A 14,838-nucleotide genomic window follows, 5' to 3' on the forward strand; every position below is an offset into this window, starting at 1 on the left:
CCCTTATGACCCACGGATGGGGTCGTTGTCACCCTGGAAGAGTCACTTCCGTCAGGACAGAGATGTTTTGTAACAAGTCAAAGGTGATGACCCAGAACAACACTGAATTGATTTGCTGTGACTCCTCCTGCTAAGGGGAAATGCAGACCCAAACATGTCAGCAAAACAGAATCCCTAACAGAGTAAAACATAGCCACCAGATCCTGTGACTATGAAAATCAAGAATTCTAACTTCTCCTTTATCTACTCACCTGCCTGCACATTTGTGAACATTTTCTGCAGTTTTGTCAGGTTTGTCACTGGCCACTTTGTGGATGTAAGTTCAGTAGTTCTCATTCTTGTAGCTCTGTTCTATTCTCCCACCAAAACCCTGAGAGGGAAATCAGGCTCTTTTTGTTGCTGAGTGTTCAGCAACTGTAGAGTCAGCTGGTCTATTGCTGTGTTTTTCTGTACTTTACTGCTGAGCAGACACTGTACACCAGCAGTTGATTTATCTTTTTCTCTGAAAACAGCTGCTTCCTGCGTCATAAAATCACAGATAAGAGGAGAGAAAATAAAATGATGTTAGAATGCCATGGAGCGCGTGGGAGCCAAATAGCAGGAGATAATTCTCTGTAGGTTATTCACCGTGACTAATACCTTTCGAAGTACACACATTTAACTGATCAATTGTTAATATAACATATTGATTACACAAGCTTTTGATTTGGTGCTTGAGTAAGCATACTTTGTTACTTTCCATGAATCAATGTTTTTTTGTTTTAGAACTGTATGCCATTAAACTCTAGTTTTCACAGGCAACAGAACACATTGTCATTATGTCTTTTAAGGTCACTTATCCACTAACACGTCATCTGCTGCCATTGCTCATGTCCAGCCACAATTTCAATTTAGTATGTACTGCTGTATCAATGACAAAGGGTACTCACTCATTACAAACATTGTTGCCTGTGTGGTCACTTCTAACACCCTGTAAGACGAGGACAGCAGCTTGTGCTTTCGGTAGGCATCTAAGAGTGTGTTAAGAATATGTCCTTTTCTCAACCTCGGACTTTTTTTACAAAAGATGTGATATTTGCTTCATGAACTGGCTGGCATTCAGTTGAACCCGCTCTTCCAGCTTCCATTAAATGCTCCTTATGCCAATGGTTGCAACATGAGCCCAAAACATGACTGATTCACCCCCGTGCATCCCTGTACAAGTGTTTGTGGCCAAGTTAGTGAGACATGGAAAAGATGACGGCACTTATAAGAATACTTATGGACATCTTGGACATAATGTGCTGATGAACGGCTTTTGCAGGCTGATGAATCAGAACTTTGCTGTGCAGCAAACAGAGTAAGAAAAATTGAATCACGGTGCAATTTTTGAGCCTTGATTGTGAAACTAAGATGCATTATTGAGCATGTAGCTATTTTACATTCTGTCAAGACATTGAGTAGATTATGGCTTTGAAGGAATTCCACATTCGGTTCTCTTGGAAAGTTCTTTTTGTTCTTCAGGGCCTTAACTTGACCTCTACTATTCAATCACCAAACCACACCAACCTCAAATTCCTTTGTGTGGCCAGAAAACTACTGTATTCTGCGCATACCGTGTTTTTCTCCCTAATATTTTGCAAAACAGTAAACTAACCTTTCTTACAATCTAAAAAGTAGATTTCATCTGTAACCTTATACTCTGTAGACTATCAAAACATCCTGGTGAAAACATGTATGAAAATTGGAGCAATATATAACATTCCTATTTGTGGATGATAATAATATGCAGCACACTGGAGTCTGACTTTTCTTATTCTGATCAAGGAGAATTGTATTCTGGTGTAGCAGCTAGAAGCCCCAGCCTGAGGGTTTTTCTTGATAATTACAACTCTTGTCTGCATCTGTGCAGAAATAGCTCCCAGCTGTTGGCTTTAGTCTGAGTTTTTATGTGCAATCTCAATACCAGTGCTTTATCTATTAGATCACATCCATCCTGTGGCATACAAAAGACCGTATTGTATCGTTTGCTGGGATATGTTTGCACAAAGTTTCGTTCTTAATTTGGAGTGTATGTCTGTATTTTGTTATATATTTTGTGTATTTTGTTTGTTTATTTTTGGCATTGAACTTCTGTCTAAGTAGTATGAGAAAAGCCTGTAAAATTGTCTTACCCAGTTTTTTTTACTCTATTTCTGGAGTATTAGATATTTAGATTTCTGCAAATCTCGAGCTCCTTGTGTCTCAAGCAGTTCTTGTAAACATTTGAGTCAGAGCACAACCTTTAAAGGCGGTACCATTGTAATAGGCAGCCTTACTTGATACTAAGTCTAGGTCTAGGTGTTGAGAAACACAAATTTGTATGTTTTCCTCTGAAAACAGTGAGAATTTTAGGTCTGAGTGATTTTCCATAACTGAATACACACGGACAAGTAAGTTTTGCTAGAAAAATATGAAGGCCATCCATCATAAATAGCGATACCATAACTTCACATATTCAAGAGCATTTTTCTCATATTTTGTGTTGGAATTTCTGTTGGTCAAAAACAGATTAAAAGCTACATGTTTCGTGTCCGAAACTCAAACACAGAAGGTCAAACTACTCAAAGGGTCCATAAGTGTTTGACATTTTCATCTTACATGGCTGTCTGCTGAGTAAGACTCTGTAGCACAGAGGAAACACACTTGGAGCCATTAATACCAGGAATCAGCAGGGAGAACACAGGGAAAGTAATAAATCTTTCACTTAGGGTGTGGACGGGGAAATGGCTTCTTATCAAAGTTAGTTGTCCTGCTGGACTACGCTAGACATTACACTTGACTATTAGCTGCCTCTCTTTAGGCCTATATATGATTCTACTCCTGCTGTTATTCAGTTTAATTACTGCTTGCACATGTCATCCAGTGTCTTCATTTAGATATATGTATATCAACAGCACAGCCCATTTTCATTCTCAAACTTGCATATCAGCTATCATCGTTGATAGAATCAAATCTAAATAAAGATTTCCCTTGCTTTTATTCGCTGTTTTATTTTAAAAAGTAATTATCATTATCTATATTCCTATTCTCCTTCTCCATGTTGCATTTGTGGCGAAAACCACAAGAAACATTCGTTGCATCCCTCCATACTTGCTAATAAAAGTACTTATACGCTGCATCTATTAATGCATCAAGCTGCCACAATATGTGAACTTGAAAATACTCATCGCCAGCCCATTAAGTTTTAATGAGCGGATGTGACTGTTGTGTCAAAACAAATATTCGTACATTTACATTCATTAAATGCATATACACAGTATTTCCTTGAGCAATAAGGAGTCTCCTGGGGTGTTGCGGTGCCTCAGCTAGAGTCATCTCCCTTTTATTTCTCCCTATTATCTCTGTCCATTACCACTGGAAACTATCACATAAAGTAAAACTAGAAAAATCAAAAGCCTGTTGTCACTGGTGCTCATCTCCAGATATGCTGTTGATCTTACCGGCCAGGATCTTTTTGGTAAGCAAAATGTCAATGCCATTGTGTCAGCACTTGCTAAAGGACTTATTAAATAACTTCGTTAGTGAAGGAACATGTTAGTGCTCCTTCCACCTCAAAGATACAGTCAGCAGAGTCCCTTCTGTATGTGTCCTCTCGCAGCTCAAGTGAAAGTAGATACACACAGGACACAGCCGATTATTGATTTATCTGCTTATGTACATTGTCTAAATGTGCTTACAGCGTGTCTTTCTTCTCTGATAGCGGTAGTGATCAAGTCATATTCGTGTGCAACAGCATAAAGGCAGTAAATCTTGGAAAAAAAAAACAGGTTGTGTTTTTTTTTTTTGCCCCTTCTACCATCATCAGAATTGAGGTGAAGGGTTTCTTGAAGAAATGTATTATCTGACAGAACGTGGTGAGCAATCCAATCTACAGTGAGAAAATTGTTGAGGACATGAAATGACAGAGAACCACGTGTCAAGAGTGTAAGCCACGTTGTGATAGCGACTGTGGGAGGGGAGCAGCTTTTAGCGGTGGTGTGCAGGGCTCACATTGAGAGCGACTGCAGTTTGTTGAACATGGCGGCTTTCTAAGCAATGCTGTGTCCACTATATCCATCCCAGTAGGTCTGTATATTGTGAATTGTCTAATGGGTTTTCTGGCCAATATTTCACAACCCCTATGGAACTTGTAAGGATGCTTTGGTTTGATTAAGGGGCTGCTCAGTAGTTCAGGGCCTCTTTTGTTGTATTGTTTGTTTATTTTGAGATGCCAAATGGTTTTTGGTTGGTAACAGCTCTAGAGTGCAAGAAGAGTAGTGTAGCAACCAGAAATGCTATCGTAATACTTAAGGAATGTGCTTTGACACAATCTTCCAAAAACAGAGCAAGACCTCCACTGAGAATGGCAGCACGAATATTGGATGATATAGTTCAGTACTGATGGTACCTTCATAGATGTGCACTTACGCATGTCATGGAAATTAATGCATCCCCATTCCACCATGGAGACTGGCTTTTGAACTATGCACTGATAACAAGATCCGTGGTCCCTCTCTGCTTTAGTCCAGGAAGCAGTTCAATATTAGTTCTGTCTTTTCTCATATATATGGGGATATTTTTGGATTCTAAAACATTATGATGATTATTCTTACATTATTTAACTGTTTCCTACACTGTCTTTCAACATAGTTCCCTCTCCACCTTTGCTTTTGACAGACTAAGCATCTCTACAATGCTCATTTTTAGATCCAATCATGTTACAGCCTGTCACAAGAAAGTCCTCCTCCACATGCAGGTTTTTTACACAATTGTGAATCTTGCAGTAGCTCTTGTCCTCTGTTTTTTCAGATGTTGTTTCTGTCAAATTAAAATATACTGTATTTTCACACAATGATTCTGTTTATAATGCCATTTTTGCTGTGTTTTCCGCAGCATATAGGATTTAGATGATTTTCACGTTATTATATTATGTTCTTCTTTACATTTTAACAACAAAAGTAACTCATCCTGCAGACGTCGAACACCATAAGACATGAAATTGTGGTCATCACTACTTGACTGGTGTCTCAAAAAAGATAACAAGTTATTACTTTATTTCTACTTACTGTAAATGAGCACATTAGGACTCCGCTGTTTATTTTCTTTCCATTACATGTAAATGAGAGGCACTGGGAGATGAATGGACTCATAGAGGCACAAACCGTTTTCTGGCCTGAGTAAAGTTCACAGATCCCTCATATACTGATGGCTAACTTTAACCTCTGCGTTCACAGCTCCACTATTTACTTTAGTTTCTGGATGCAGTCAATGGTCTGCAGGAAGCATTGGTCCAGAACGAGGGAATACCTCTGAGGAGAACGATAGAGAAAGGAGTCATTCAAACCTGGAATGACAAATAGCTGAGGCTGTTTACGTATGCTGTGTTTACATAAGTTTGTGTTTGGTTTGGTGGGTTATTGGGCATTTTGGAATAAATCTACACCCTTCTGCGTAATACAGCTACATAAAACAATAATAAAATTGTTTGGGGAAATGTAATTTATTTGAAGGTGATGACACTCTTAAATAACTGAAGTCAACAAGAGTAGTCGCATTAAGCTGTAAAATTAGTTTAACTGAAATAACACAGTAACATGAGCACTAGACAGTGAAAGCATTATTTAAAAGCCTATGAAAGGCTGTTAATACTGATCTTCTTCTTATCAACTACAACCATGGTGTTAAAAATTAAACAAGCTCACAATACTGGCTTGATCTGAATTCTTGTTCAGGCAGCTTTAGAAAAAGAAAATATATCTTTTTTTTTTTTTTTTTTTTTCATTCTTGAATTGGATGCAGTAAGGGACCGTGACAGGTATTTGCTACATCAACACCCTTCCCGACGCACGTTCTACATTTGATACATATCTGGCAGCCCCGCAGGGGCTTCAGTCAATCGAAAGCTTTCTGGTATGTCTTCTGCTCCTCCAAAGACACTGCATCTCGCTCTGTCACATTAAGGAGTGCCTCACCCTCTATCCAGGAGGTATCCAACACAAGCTGTCTTTTGTTACTGTGAATATAAAGGTTTTCTTCATCATGTCCAAGCTCTGATATTTTTGTCTTGTGGCACTTTCTCTCTTGGTCCAAAGGGGACCTGCCAATCTCCCACAGGGTCCTGGAAGACATAGTGCGGCATTTGAATCAGCACACTAAGTCAGCCATGGTTTTAAATTAAGCGTGATGTGGAGAAGGCAGAGAAGAAGGAGGGTTTCTGCTAAAACCTTTTTGGCAACTTCGGAAGAAAATAACTCGGATGTGAGTATGAAAGTGCATGAATGTAGGTGCCACTCCCATCAGCCATATCCAGACAACCTCTGGATTAAGAGTCTGTGATCATATACTGCGGCATTCTCTGGGGAAAGTAAGGGGACTACAGTTGGAGTTTGTGCAGCTTGAATTCACATTCATTTTTAACCACTATTCCCACACAGCTGATTAAAGTCATAAATGATTAGTGCTAATATTCAACAGGAATATTGAAACTTTTGGAAACTCTTGGAGTAATTTAGACTGGCGTGTCTAAGATTTATGAACAACCAACTGGAGCCAAAAAAAAAGAAAAAAACAGAGAAAGTGGAAAATGGAAACGAAAATCAAGGAAAGTCATAAAACTTAGAGTTCTTTTGTAAATGAAAAAAAATCAACTGCAAAACAAACATTATTGGTCTCGATAATGCACTTAAGGTTACCATCAGTGGCAAAAACTTCAATTTATTTTATAAAATTCGACATATGACATTTTCAAAACAACAAGAAGCCACAATATGAAACCACTGGAGGACATCAAGACAATGTCAAGTATTTCTGTAATCAGGAGGGATGCTTGTCTTTTTCCATCAGGGTTAAGATGAAACGCTTGGCTACTCCAGGTACTTGCATCCTTAAAGTGAGGTCACCAGGCCTCACAAAGCAACCATTACAAAGATAAAGATATCCAGGTGATGTTTTTGTGGCCAAAGAGGAGATATCGTTTCCTGCGGGCTGCTGTTTGTCACATGTGACAGGAGAAGGTAGGGCTCAGCTGGAAGATAGGCTGAGCAGAGAGCAGCCAGTTCCCTTGGTTAGTGTCTTGTCGGTGCTGTAGCAGAGCCTCCAGGAAAATATGCTTGACTTGTCTCATCATGTCACTGTAAAGCTGCAGGTTGTGGTGGACAGTGCTCTTCAGGGATGCCCTCAGCACCTCTGTTTCCTCCAGCTGAATGAACAGCCAGGAGATAACATACAAGAGCAGCATAAACAAGGCTTTGCAGCCCAACGATGATGGGCAGAAATGAGCACTGTCCATAGGCAGTGTGTGCATTGCCGCACATCATTATTCCTGTTACCTGTGTTTATTTCTTATTTTTCTTATTTATTCATTTTTCTAGGACAAACTCAATGCATCAACCTTTTTGTCAAAGTATGGGAAAAAAAAATCCAAACTGTTGGACAGTCTGTTCAGCTTGTCTATGGAGACTGTCTGTTGCTTCAAGACTCCTGCCATCCAGCTCCTGAGGGACAAAGTCCTCATAACCCCAAGCAAGACAGATAAGGGTGTAATTTATGAGTCGGGGCATCAGAAAAACGGCAAAAAAATTGAAATATTCTTGACACTGTCATATCATGCTGTCACTGAGATTTGGCATATCAGTCCCAACCATGCTGCATGCACGGTCCTTTGAATCTATTTTTGTCTTTTCCAACTGCTGCGCCAGGATAACCGTTCTGCAGTACTCCTCCTGCAAATTCTGCTCTGCCTCCAAACATATCCGGTCCATCTCTTTCTCTCTGTAGGATTTATAAAAACACGATATTTGAAATAAATTTCATGTCCTCAAATGATCCTAAACACCTATGTTTTATCTCCCCCTTTCTGTACATTTCAGACAAAAGAGTTCTTTGATAGTTACATTAAAATTTAACAATAGCTGACAGGCTGGTGGGCTTTAAATTAACAAAAGATTTTGTATATATTTATTGAAACAAACTCTGAAAAACAAACTTCAGACTACAGCCTGAAGACCATCAAACAAGCCACACAGCCTCTCATTAAGGGTTCCCATTTATCTCTTTTAATCAGTCATGATTTTGAATAAGTACAGTGTCAACGGTCTTGAAGTCCACACATAACAAATGATTGAACATTCAAGTGGTGCGGTATAGTAGAAAAGGTCCTTTGGACAGAAATAATAATGTTTCAAAGGTCACCACATATCTACTAACAAACTGTCAGTGCAAGAACTGCCACCTCTTGGAGACGAAAGCACACTTTTTATTTAGTAGTAGACATTACTGACATTTAAATGTATAAGTATGTATTTATATATATTTATACATATACTTTTTTGTTATATTTTGTTTTTGATCAATGATTAATGGGAGTGAGGGAGGGCATTTTGGCAAACAACTAATATAACATCTGGAGACAAAGGTATAAAAACAAACAAAGCGCTTGCTTTTGAAAAAAGAATTCTTACCAGTGCTGCTGACATACACTGTTCACCAGTTTTTTGCTTTGTTATGCAGTTAGAATCAAAAGAAAGGGCACTAGGTAAAGTAATATTATTTTAATTTGAGTCCATTGATTACAAACATTTGACCAATTTCACTAACAGTTGTAAGATGAAGTGGGGAAAAGGTTTTATCAGTGTGCATTACTTTTTCTGTCGGGCTTCAACCAGCTCGAGAAGTCTATGCCGGGGCTTTTATATTCACTACTGCGGGTCATCAGTGCACTCACACCTCTTAAAATAAAGAAAAGCAATAAGAAATGGTACTTTTAAAGTTGACTAATTTCACAGTGACAGAATGGTATAATGGTATAAACAGAAAATCATCCTGGATAACACAACTTCTGAGAATTCTGTACCGCTTCCCACAGCTAGGAATCACCAGTTTATGACCAATTTTAACTGGAAAAGATGATGATAGACAGCCACACAGTAACAGAAATCCCAGCAGACAACAATAATACATCTACGAGGCATCACACAAAGTCAATATCTTCAATATCACAAACCGAAAGTCCCTCAGTGGCCAGGATTGGCCACTTTTGTTTGTCAGGTAAAAAGCTTTAAAAGAGTTTCTTCATAAAAACACATTCTATTGTTCAGAAATGAGAATATAAATTGGTATCAGGGACTCATTTAGCTAATGAAATAAATAAAACAAACTGTAACATATATGTAACATCTTAATTAGCAAGAGTAACATCAGCAGACATACCCTTAAGATGCCATTCTTTTGTCAATGTCTCCATCTTCTGGTGACATCCTTGAACTGCACCTTATATTGAGGCTTGACACACTCTCCCCCCTCCACTGTGGGAAACACACATTTAATGCCAGATTGCAAATTTGAAAGTACTTTATTCAAAGTGTGTGAGACAGAAAAAAGTTTATGGTAACATTAAAATGTTTAATTTCATCCATCTTTTCTTTTTACCTTGTCAGAGAGTTGCTGAATTTCTTGTAGTTCTTTGATCTTTGCCTCTTTCTCAGCAACCATCTGCTTCAGTTTCTGGATGAGAGCATTGTGCTCTGAAGGCTCATTGCTCAGCTCTTGTCTCATGCTTTGCATGGGCTCCTTTCTCTGCTTAGTTGGATGCCGGGTGAGCTGTTTCAGCACTGTCTGCATCTGACTCTGCTGCTTCTGCCAAAGGTAGAAAAGAATGGTTTGCGAGAAAAGTACTTACCCGAAATCTACCTTTCTGCGATATGTGGCCTAGCTCATCTAGTGAAGATAAAATAAAAGCGGGTATGTGTGCAACGGCTGAATTGTGGAATTACTATCAACTATCAATCACTAAATATAATCTGCTCACTAAACCTTTTATCTCCTTTTCTATGACACTGTGGTGTCCTCTGTGGTTCACTACGCTGTGGTGTGCTGGGCAAGGACCAGCAGGGACAAAGAAAGGAAGAGGCATCCACTGGACACCATTGAGGAGGTGGCAGACAGGAGGATGTTAGTAAAACTAACACCCATTATGGACAACACTTCCCAACCCCTGCTCCGCACTGTTATGGCCCTGAGAAGCTCCGTCAGTGCAAGACTGCGACACCCTCAATGCAAGGAGGACTACCGCAAGTTTTATCCTCAGTGCAACAAGACTATTCAACTCCACACGATAATCACTCCATCACATTCTATTGTCATGTGTAATATTCCCACTTATTCTGTGAAATAGCCTGTAAATTAGGCTGTGATAATATACGCACTTTCTGTTTATATGTACATACAATGGTCCTATATTTTGTGTAATTGTCATATATTTTGTATGTGTCTATATGTCTATGTAGACCAATACATAAGAGAAGATTCCACACATGAATAAGCTGTGTCTCTTCTTTAAAGACATACCAACAGAGCATCCACAAGCTCATCATCATGTTTCCCCTTCTCCAGCAGGGTGGAGATCTGGACCTTCAGAGTTTTGATTTCATCAGACTGAGATCTGCTCCTGGCTTTAAAGGCTTCCAACTTCTTCTTCAGATCCTCGTGTTCTTTCAGGAGGGCCTCCTTATCTGCTGAGATCCTCTGTGCAGTTGTGGGAGGAGAGCAGGCCCTTGGTACATGATCAAATTGACTTTTTAATTTAATGGCAGTTGCTGCTTCCAAACCTCAAATGCCTCCCGCTTCTCTTTCTCAATGGTGCGGATGTAGCAGAGGTTCCTGTCCTGGGGAGGGCTTTTCAGAAGGACACCCATACCCTGATGCTCTTTGTCCATGCTCAGGACACTTGACTGTCTTTGCTGTATCACCTGGTTCAGCTGCTGCTCAAGGTCCCGCACCTGTTGTTCGATTGCTAGATTTGCTTATGTGGCATTCAGGCAGTTCCTTCACCTGACATACTGCTATGTTTCTGCAAACTTACCCTCTTGTTCTGTTATTATCCAATTTTTAGCTTACCCTTGTCTGAAGTGCCAGTATCTGCTGGGAACGACCTCTAAAACTCCCAGGGCAGCTTAGTAATTGCTGAAAGCTGACTTCCTCTCCAATCTCACTGATCAGTACCTGTAACAGTTTATATGTTGGAATCAAGATGTCACTGGTGATTAATCACACATCTATGGCCCAAAGATGTGTTTTAACTCATTTGTTTTGTTTTTTTCTTTACTGTGTTGTAAAGGTTTATCACATTTGTAAAAGGTTTGCCCAAAGTCCATCCTAAAGAAAGTTATTCTGTCCGACTGACAACACTGATCCTAAATTGCCTGAAATGTGTCATTTGTAGTCCGGGCATGTATTCTATTACATATCAACATCACTGTGTAACACAGGCACATAAGACCTGCGTAACAGTTTATGTAGTAATCTTAAAACAAAGAATTTACTTCAACATTTATTTTGAGTGAGGTGGAGGGAAAATATGATTAATAATAATATACTATAATTTTTCATGGCAATATATTATAAAAAATGCTGGGATAGGCTCCAGACCCCCTCCCCGCGACCCAACTGAAGGATTAAGCGGGTATAGAAAATGGATGGAAATATATCATAAATCTTGAACCTGCTAATTAGCATAATATAGGCTTTTTCAGGTAGGGGATAGCAAAAGGACCATTACCTTCTGAGCTACTTTCATCTCCTGTTTGGCAGACTGGACCTGGTTGCGATATTCAATCACTTTCAGTTGGGCAGCTGCTAATTTCTCCTGCAGAGATTTGACCACTGCACTCCCCTGCTTTTGGAAGTAATTAGTATGCAATTCATGTTGAGATGCTGTCATTTGAATTAGGAAAACAACATAAAAATACTATTCTGGTTCATTAATGTTTACCTCACAGGCTTCAGGCGAGTCCTTATCCAGTAACTTTGAGTCGATCTTCTGCCCAGACTCAGCGTGAACTAAAGCAGCTTGCAGCTACACAAATTAGCATAACAATGGAACAGATGTTTTTGCTTTCTAAGACTTCTGTGCAGTGATGATGAACATCCATCCAACAAACCAAATTAACTGACACTTTACCTTTTTCTCAAGCTCTTTGATTCTGTTGCTATTTTGATGTGATCTGATCTTCCCTTGCTCAACTTCAGCAGTAAGCTCTCTATTCTTCTTGGACAGCTCAACAATCTTGGTGGCCGCTACAGCTCCTGCTAAACCTGGTGTGCCTGAACAAATGAGTCAGGAAGTGGCTCTGAAGTATCTGTGACACTGATGCACCAAATATGTCACATATAACACACCTGCTAAGGCCAGCCTGTCTTCTTCTCTTTTCTTCTTCAAGTGTTTAATCTCAAAATCCTTTTCACTCAGGAGTTTGAAGAGCCGTCCGTTTTCATCCTTCAGCTCTCTCAACTGATCTCGCAGGGTCTGATTCTCATTCTGCAGCAGACTTTAGAAACGCATGTAAAAGGAACGCTGAACATTTCCAACTTTAAATATTTCTGTCATTACCTTTTTTTTTAATTTAACTGAAAAACAACTCGTCTGCCACTTAAGAAAAACAATGACACACTTGTATTTCATCCAAGGTAAGACCCACCTACCTGTCATTAGGATTATGTGCCTGAATACCTTGTTGGGACAGATCCAAATCATCATGGGTGCCACTGACATCAAGATTATCTGGTTCTTTTCCCTTTTTCTTATCCAGTTTTCTTCTCTCTTGCTGTTTTTGTAGTGCTTGAAACTGAAGTCGCAGGTCACTCAGTTGATCTTCGTGTTCCATAATCTATGATTCAGGACAAAAGGCAGAAAAATTTAACTTCTAAAGAGGGAATATTACACTGGATATCAATTAGTATTAATTAAAAAAATGCATTTCCCTTTTAGCTATTCCACAATATTAACTCCAACATTCTAAAGCTAGCACTTTGTAATAAGAAATGCCTAACTAATGCATGATGACATAAACGCTGATTTAATGTATGCCTGTGAACTGATAACATAAAGTGATCATGATCATTTGTTGATGGTAAGAAACAGGAAGTCTCAGTACAATCGTCATTATTCAGGGATTGGTTAATCAGGACTCTTGAATAAGTAAATTATTACTCAGAATCTGTACCCCCATTAAAACCTTTTAACAGTGTAGAAGAATCTAATTTAAGAGTCCACTTCTAAGCACATGGTAGTTAATGATGACCACACTGCTAAGATAACACTGACACTTGTTTGATATATAACGCTCTGATCAGTTATCACGATAAGGATGTTTACTCTTTACAATGTTCAGTTTGAAGAAAGGAAGCATTTTTCACCTGATATTGGTCCCAGTTCCGCTCTTTTAAACGAATTAGTTGACTTTCAGCACACCGTTTGGCAAGATAAGTGAAGAAACTAACAGATTCCTGACTGCGACGGTCCTGTATCCATAGCAACGGCGTTCCAAACTTGAAGCATGATCTCGCGGGAGCAGGAATGCGAAACCACATCTGCGAGATCAGCAGTTCTGCAGTGCATGCTGTTTTTTGTTTTTTTTACTTTGTGATCTTCAAGTTTGTCAGGCTCAAGGCAGTCAGTTGAAGCCAGCTATGGACCTGAGTATTTGTTTGGGGAATAAACAAGTCGCTTTAAAAAGTGGGTCGCACGGTTGTGTGCCGGCGGCAATATTGTTTCCAGTTCGTATCCTGGCTGGGGTCTTTCTGTGTTTGGAGCTCTCATGGAGTTCTTCATTGTAGTGTGGGTGAAAAAAACAGTTAACTGTCTATGATGAAGCAATGAACCCACATGACAGCAAAAATGAAGGTGCCACACAAAGCATTAGCTTCTGTCCAGCAGCTACAGGTAAATGGGTTCTCACATGGGTTTAACTCTGTTTCATGCAAACATTGTGTATGTCTGTGTGTATAACTGTAAACACGCTTCCAGCTGTCAAGTCAGGGCGTGTTTGTGAAATGGATCTCATATTTCAATGAATCCCCCTGGTGAGTTGAAGTTGTGCACAGTCATGCACACACACTTCCCTCGGGCAGTATTATGATGCATGGAGTGTACGTGACATCCGTGCTGTTGATGGTGTAATCAGATACATGTCAATCGTGCAGTGTTTACTGATCTCAAGCTGATGTTTTATGTAGCCGAAGAAACAAAAAAATGTAATCTTCCCAGAACTTGCAAAGTCACGGTGACAACGTGGAGCATGGCTCCTAATTTACTGCAATGCATTTACTATTTCAAGTAGTAATTTCCCAAAGCATAATGCATAACTGTATCATTTAGTGTGATCAGAGAAGTTCTAATCAATGGAAGTGAAAAGGTCATGTTTAGAAATGTGCAATAGTTTGGTCACCTTATGGTCCAAAAAGAAGAATAAATGCAGCATAATAAAACATATGAGAAAACCACGGTATTTTCTATAAATTGTACTTGTACAGTAACGCCTAACTAAAAGGCTAATGGATGTTGTTTTTAGTTATTCAGACTTCTTCTTTAACTTTTAAAATGTTGATCTAAAGTGTTTGGGTTGCTACAAACAGTCCTGGTGACTTTAAAGGCAACTGAATAGAGTACTCCAGTTTATTATAAAGAAATGGCTTCATAAATTAGTTGCTCAGGATAACATAGTTCAACACTGTGTGCCGACTCAAATATTGCTGGTCACTCAGACATGTCAAATGGTTCAAACTGAACTGAATTACATGATACTTTATCAATAATGCACTAATCATACATGTCAGTTTTGTTGTAATTACTTGTAAAAATATGTTTTACACTCCACAAAACGGAAAAAAATCCCCCCATTACTATATTCTGTAAATCAGTTTACATGTGACAGCAAAACAATGAGCAACAACTACCGTACACATGTTGGGCTGTCTGACATTGGTGGTTATTTTTAACCCATTGAAACCTGAGGCTCTGTTAAATAAAATAAAAAAAGAGAGAAACTGTGACTGTTTTCAAAA

The 14,838-nt window shown here is 39.1% G+C and overlaps 1 protein-coding gene across 1 annotated transcript; it reads right to left on the reverse strand.

Moving 5' to 3' along the window:
• Positions 1–6,725: 6,725 nt before the first annotated feature.
• Positions 6,726–13,280, reverse strand: ccdc13 (coiled-coil domain containing 13). The gene is made up of 13 exons (XM_072364087.1): positions 13,192–13,280; positions 12,478–12,662; positions 12,175–12,323; positions 11,957–12,099; positions 11,768–11,851; positions 11,555–11,671; positions 10,894–10,998; positions 10,605–10,775; positions 10,345–10,521; positions 9,427–9,633; positions 9,212–9,302; positions 8,852–8,894; positions 6,726–7,770 (listed from the first exon to the last, which is right to left on the reverse strand). The coding sequence occupies exons 2-13, from the start codon at positions 12,657–12,659 to the stop codon at positions 7,599–7,601; spliced, it is 1,641 nt and encodes a 546-aa protein (XP_072220188.1). The 5' UTR covers positions 12,660–12,662; positions 13,192–13,280; the 3' UTR covers positions 6,726–7,598.
• Between the last annotated feature and the right edge of the window lie 1,558 nt (positions 13,281–14,838).

The sequence above is a fragment of the Leuresthes tenuis genome, unplaced genomic scaffold (assembly GCF_036924035.1).
Source record: "Leuresthes tenuis unplaced genomic scaffold, fLeuTen1.0.hap1 SCAF_14, whole genome shotgun sequence".
Classification (NCBI taxonomy): Eukaryota; Metazoa; Chordata; class Actinopteri; order Atheriniformes; family Atherinopsidae; genus Leuresthes; species Leuresthes tenuis.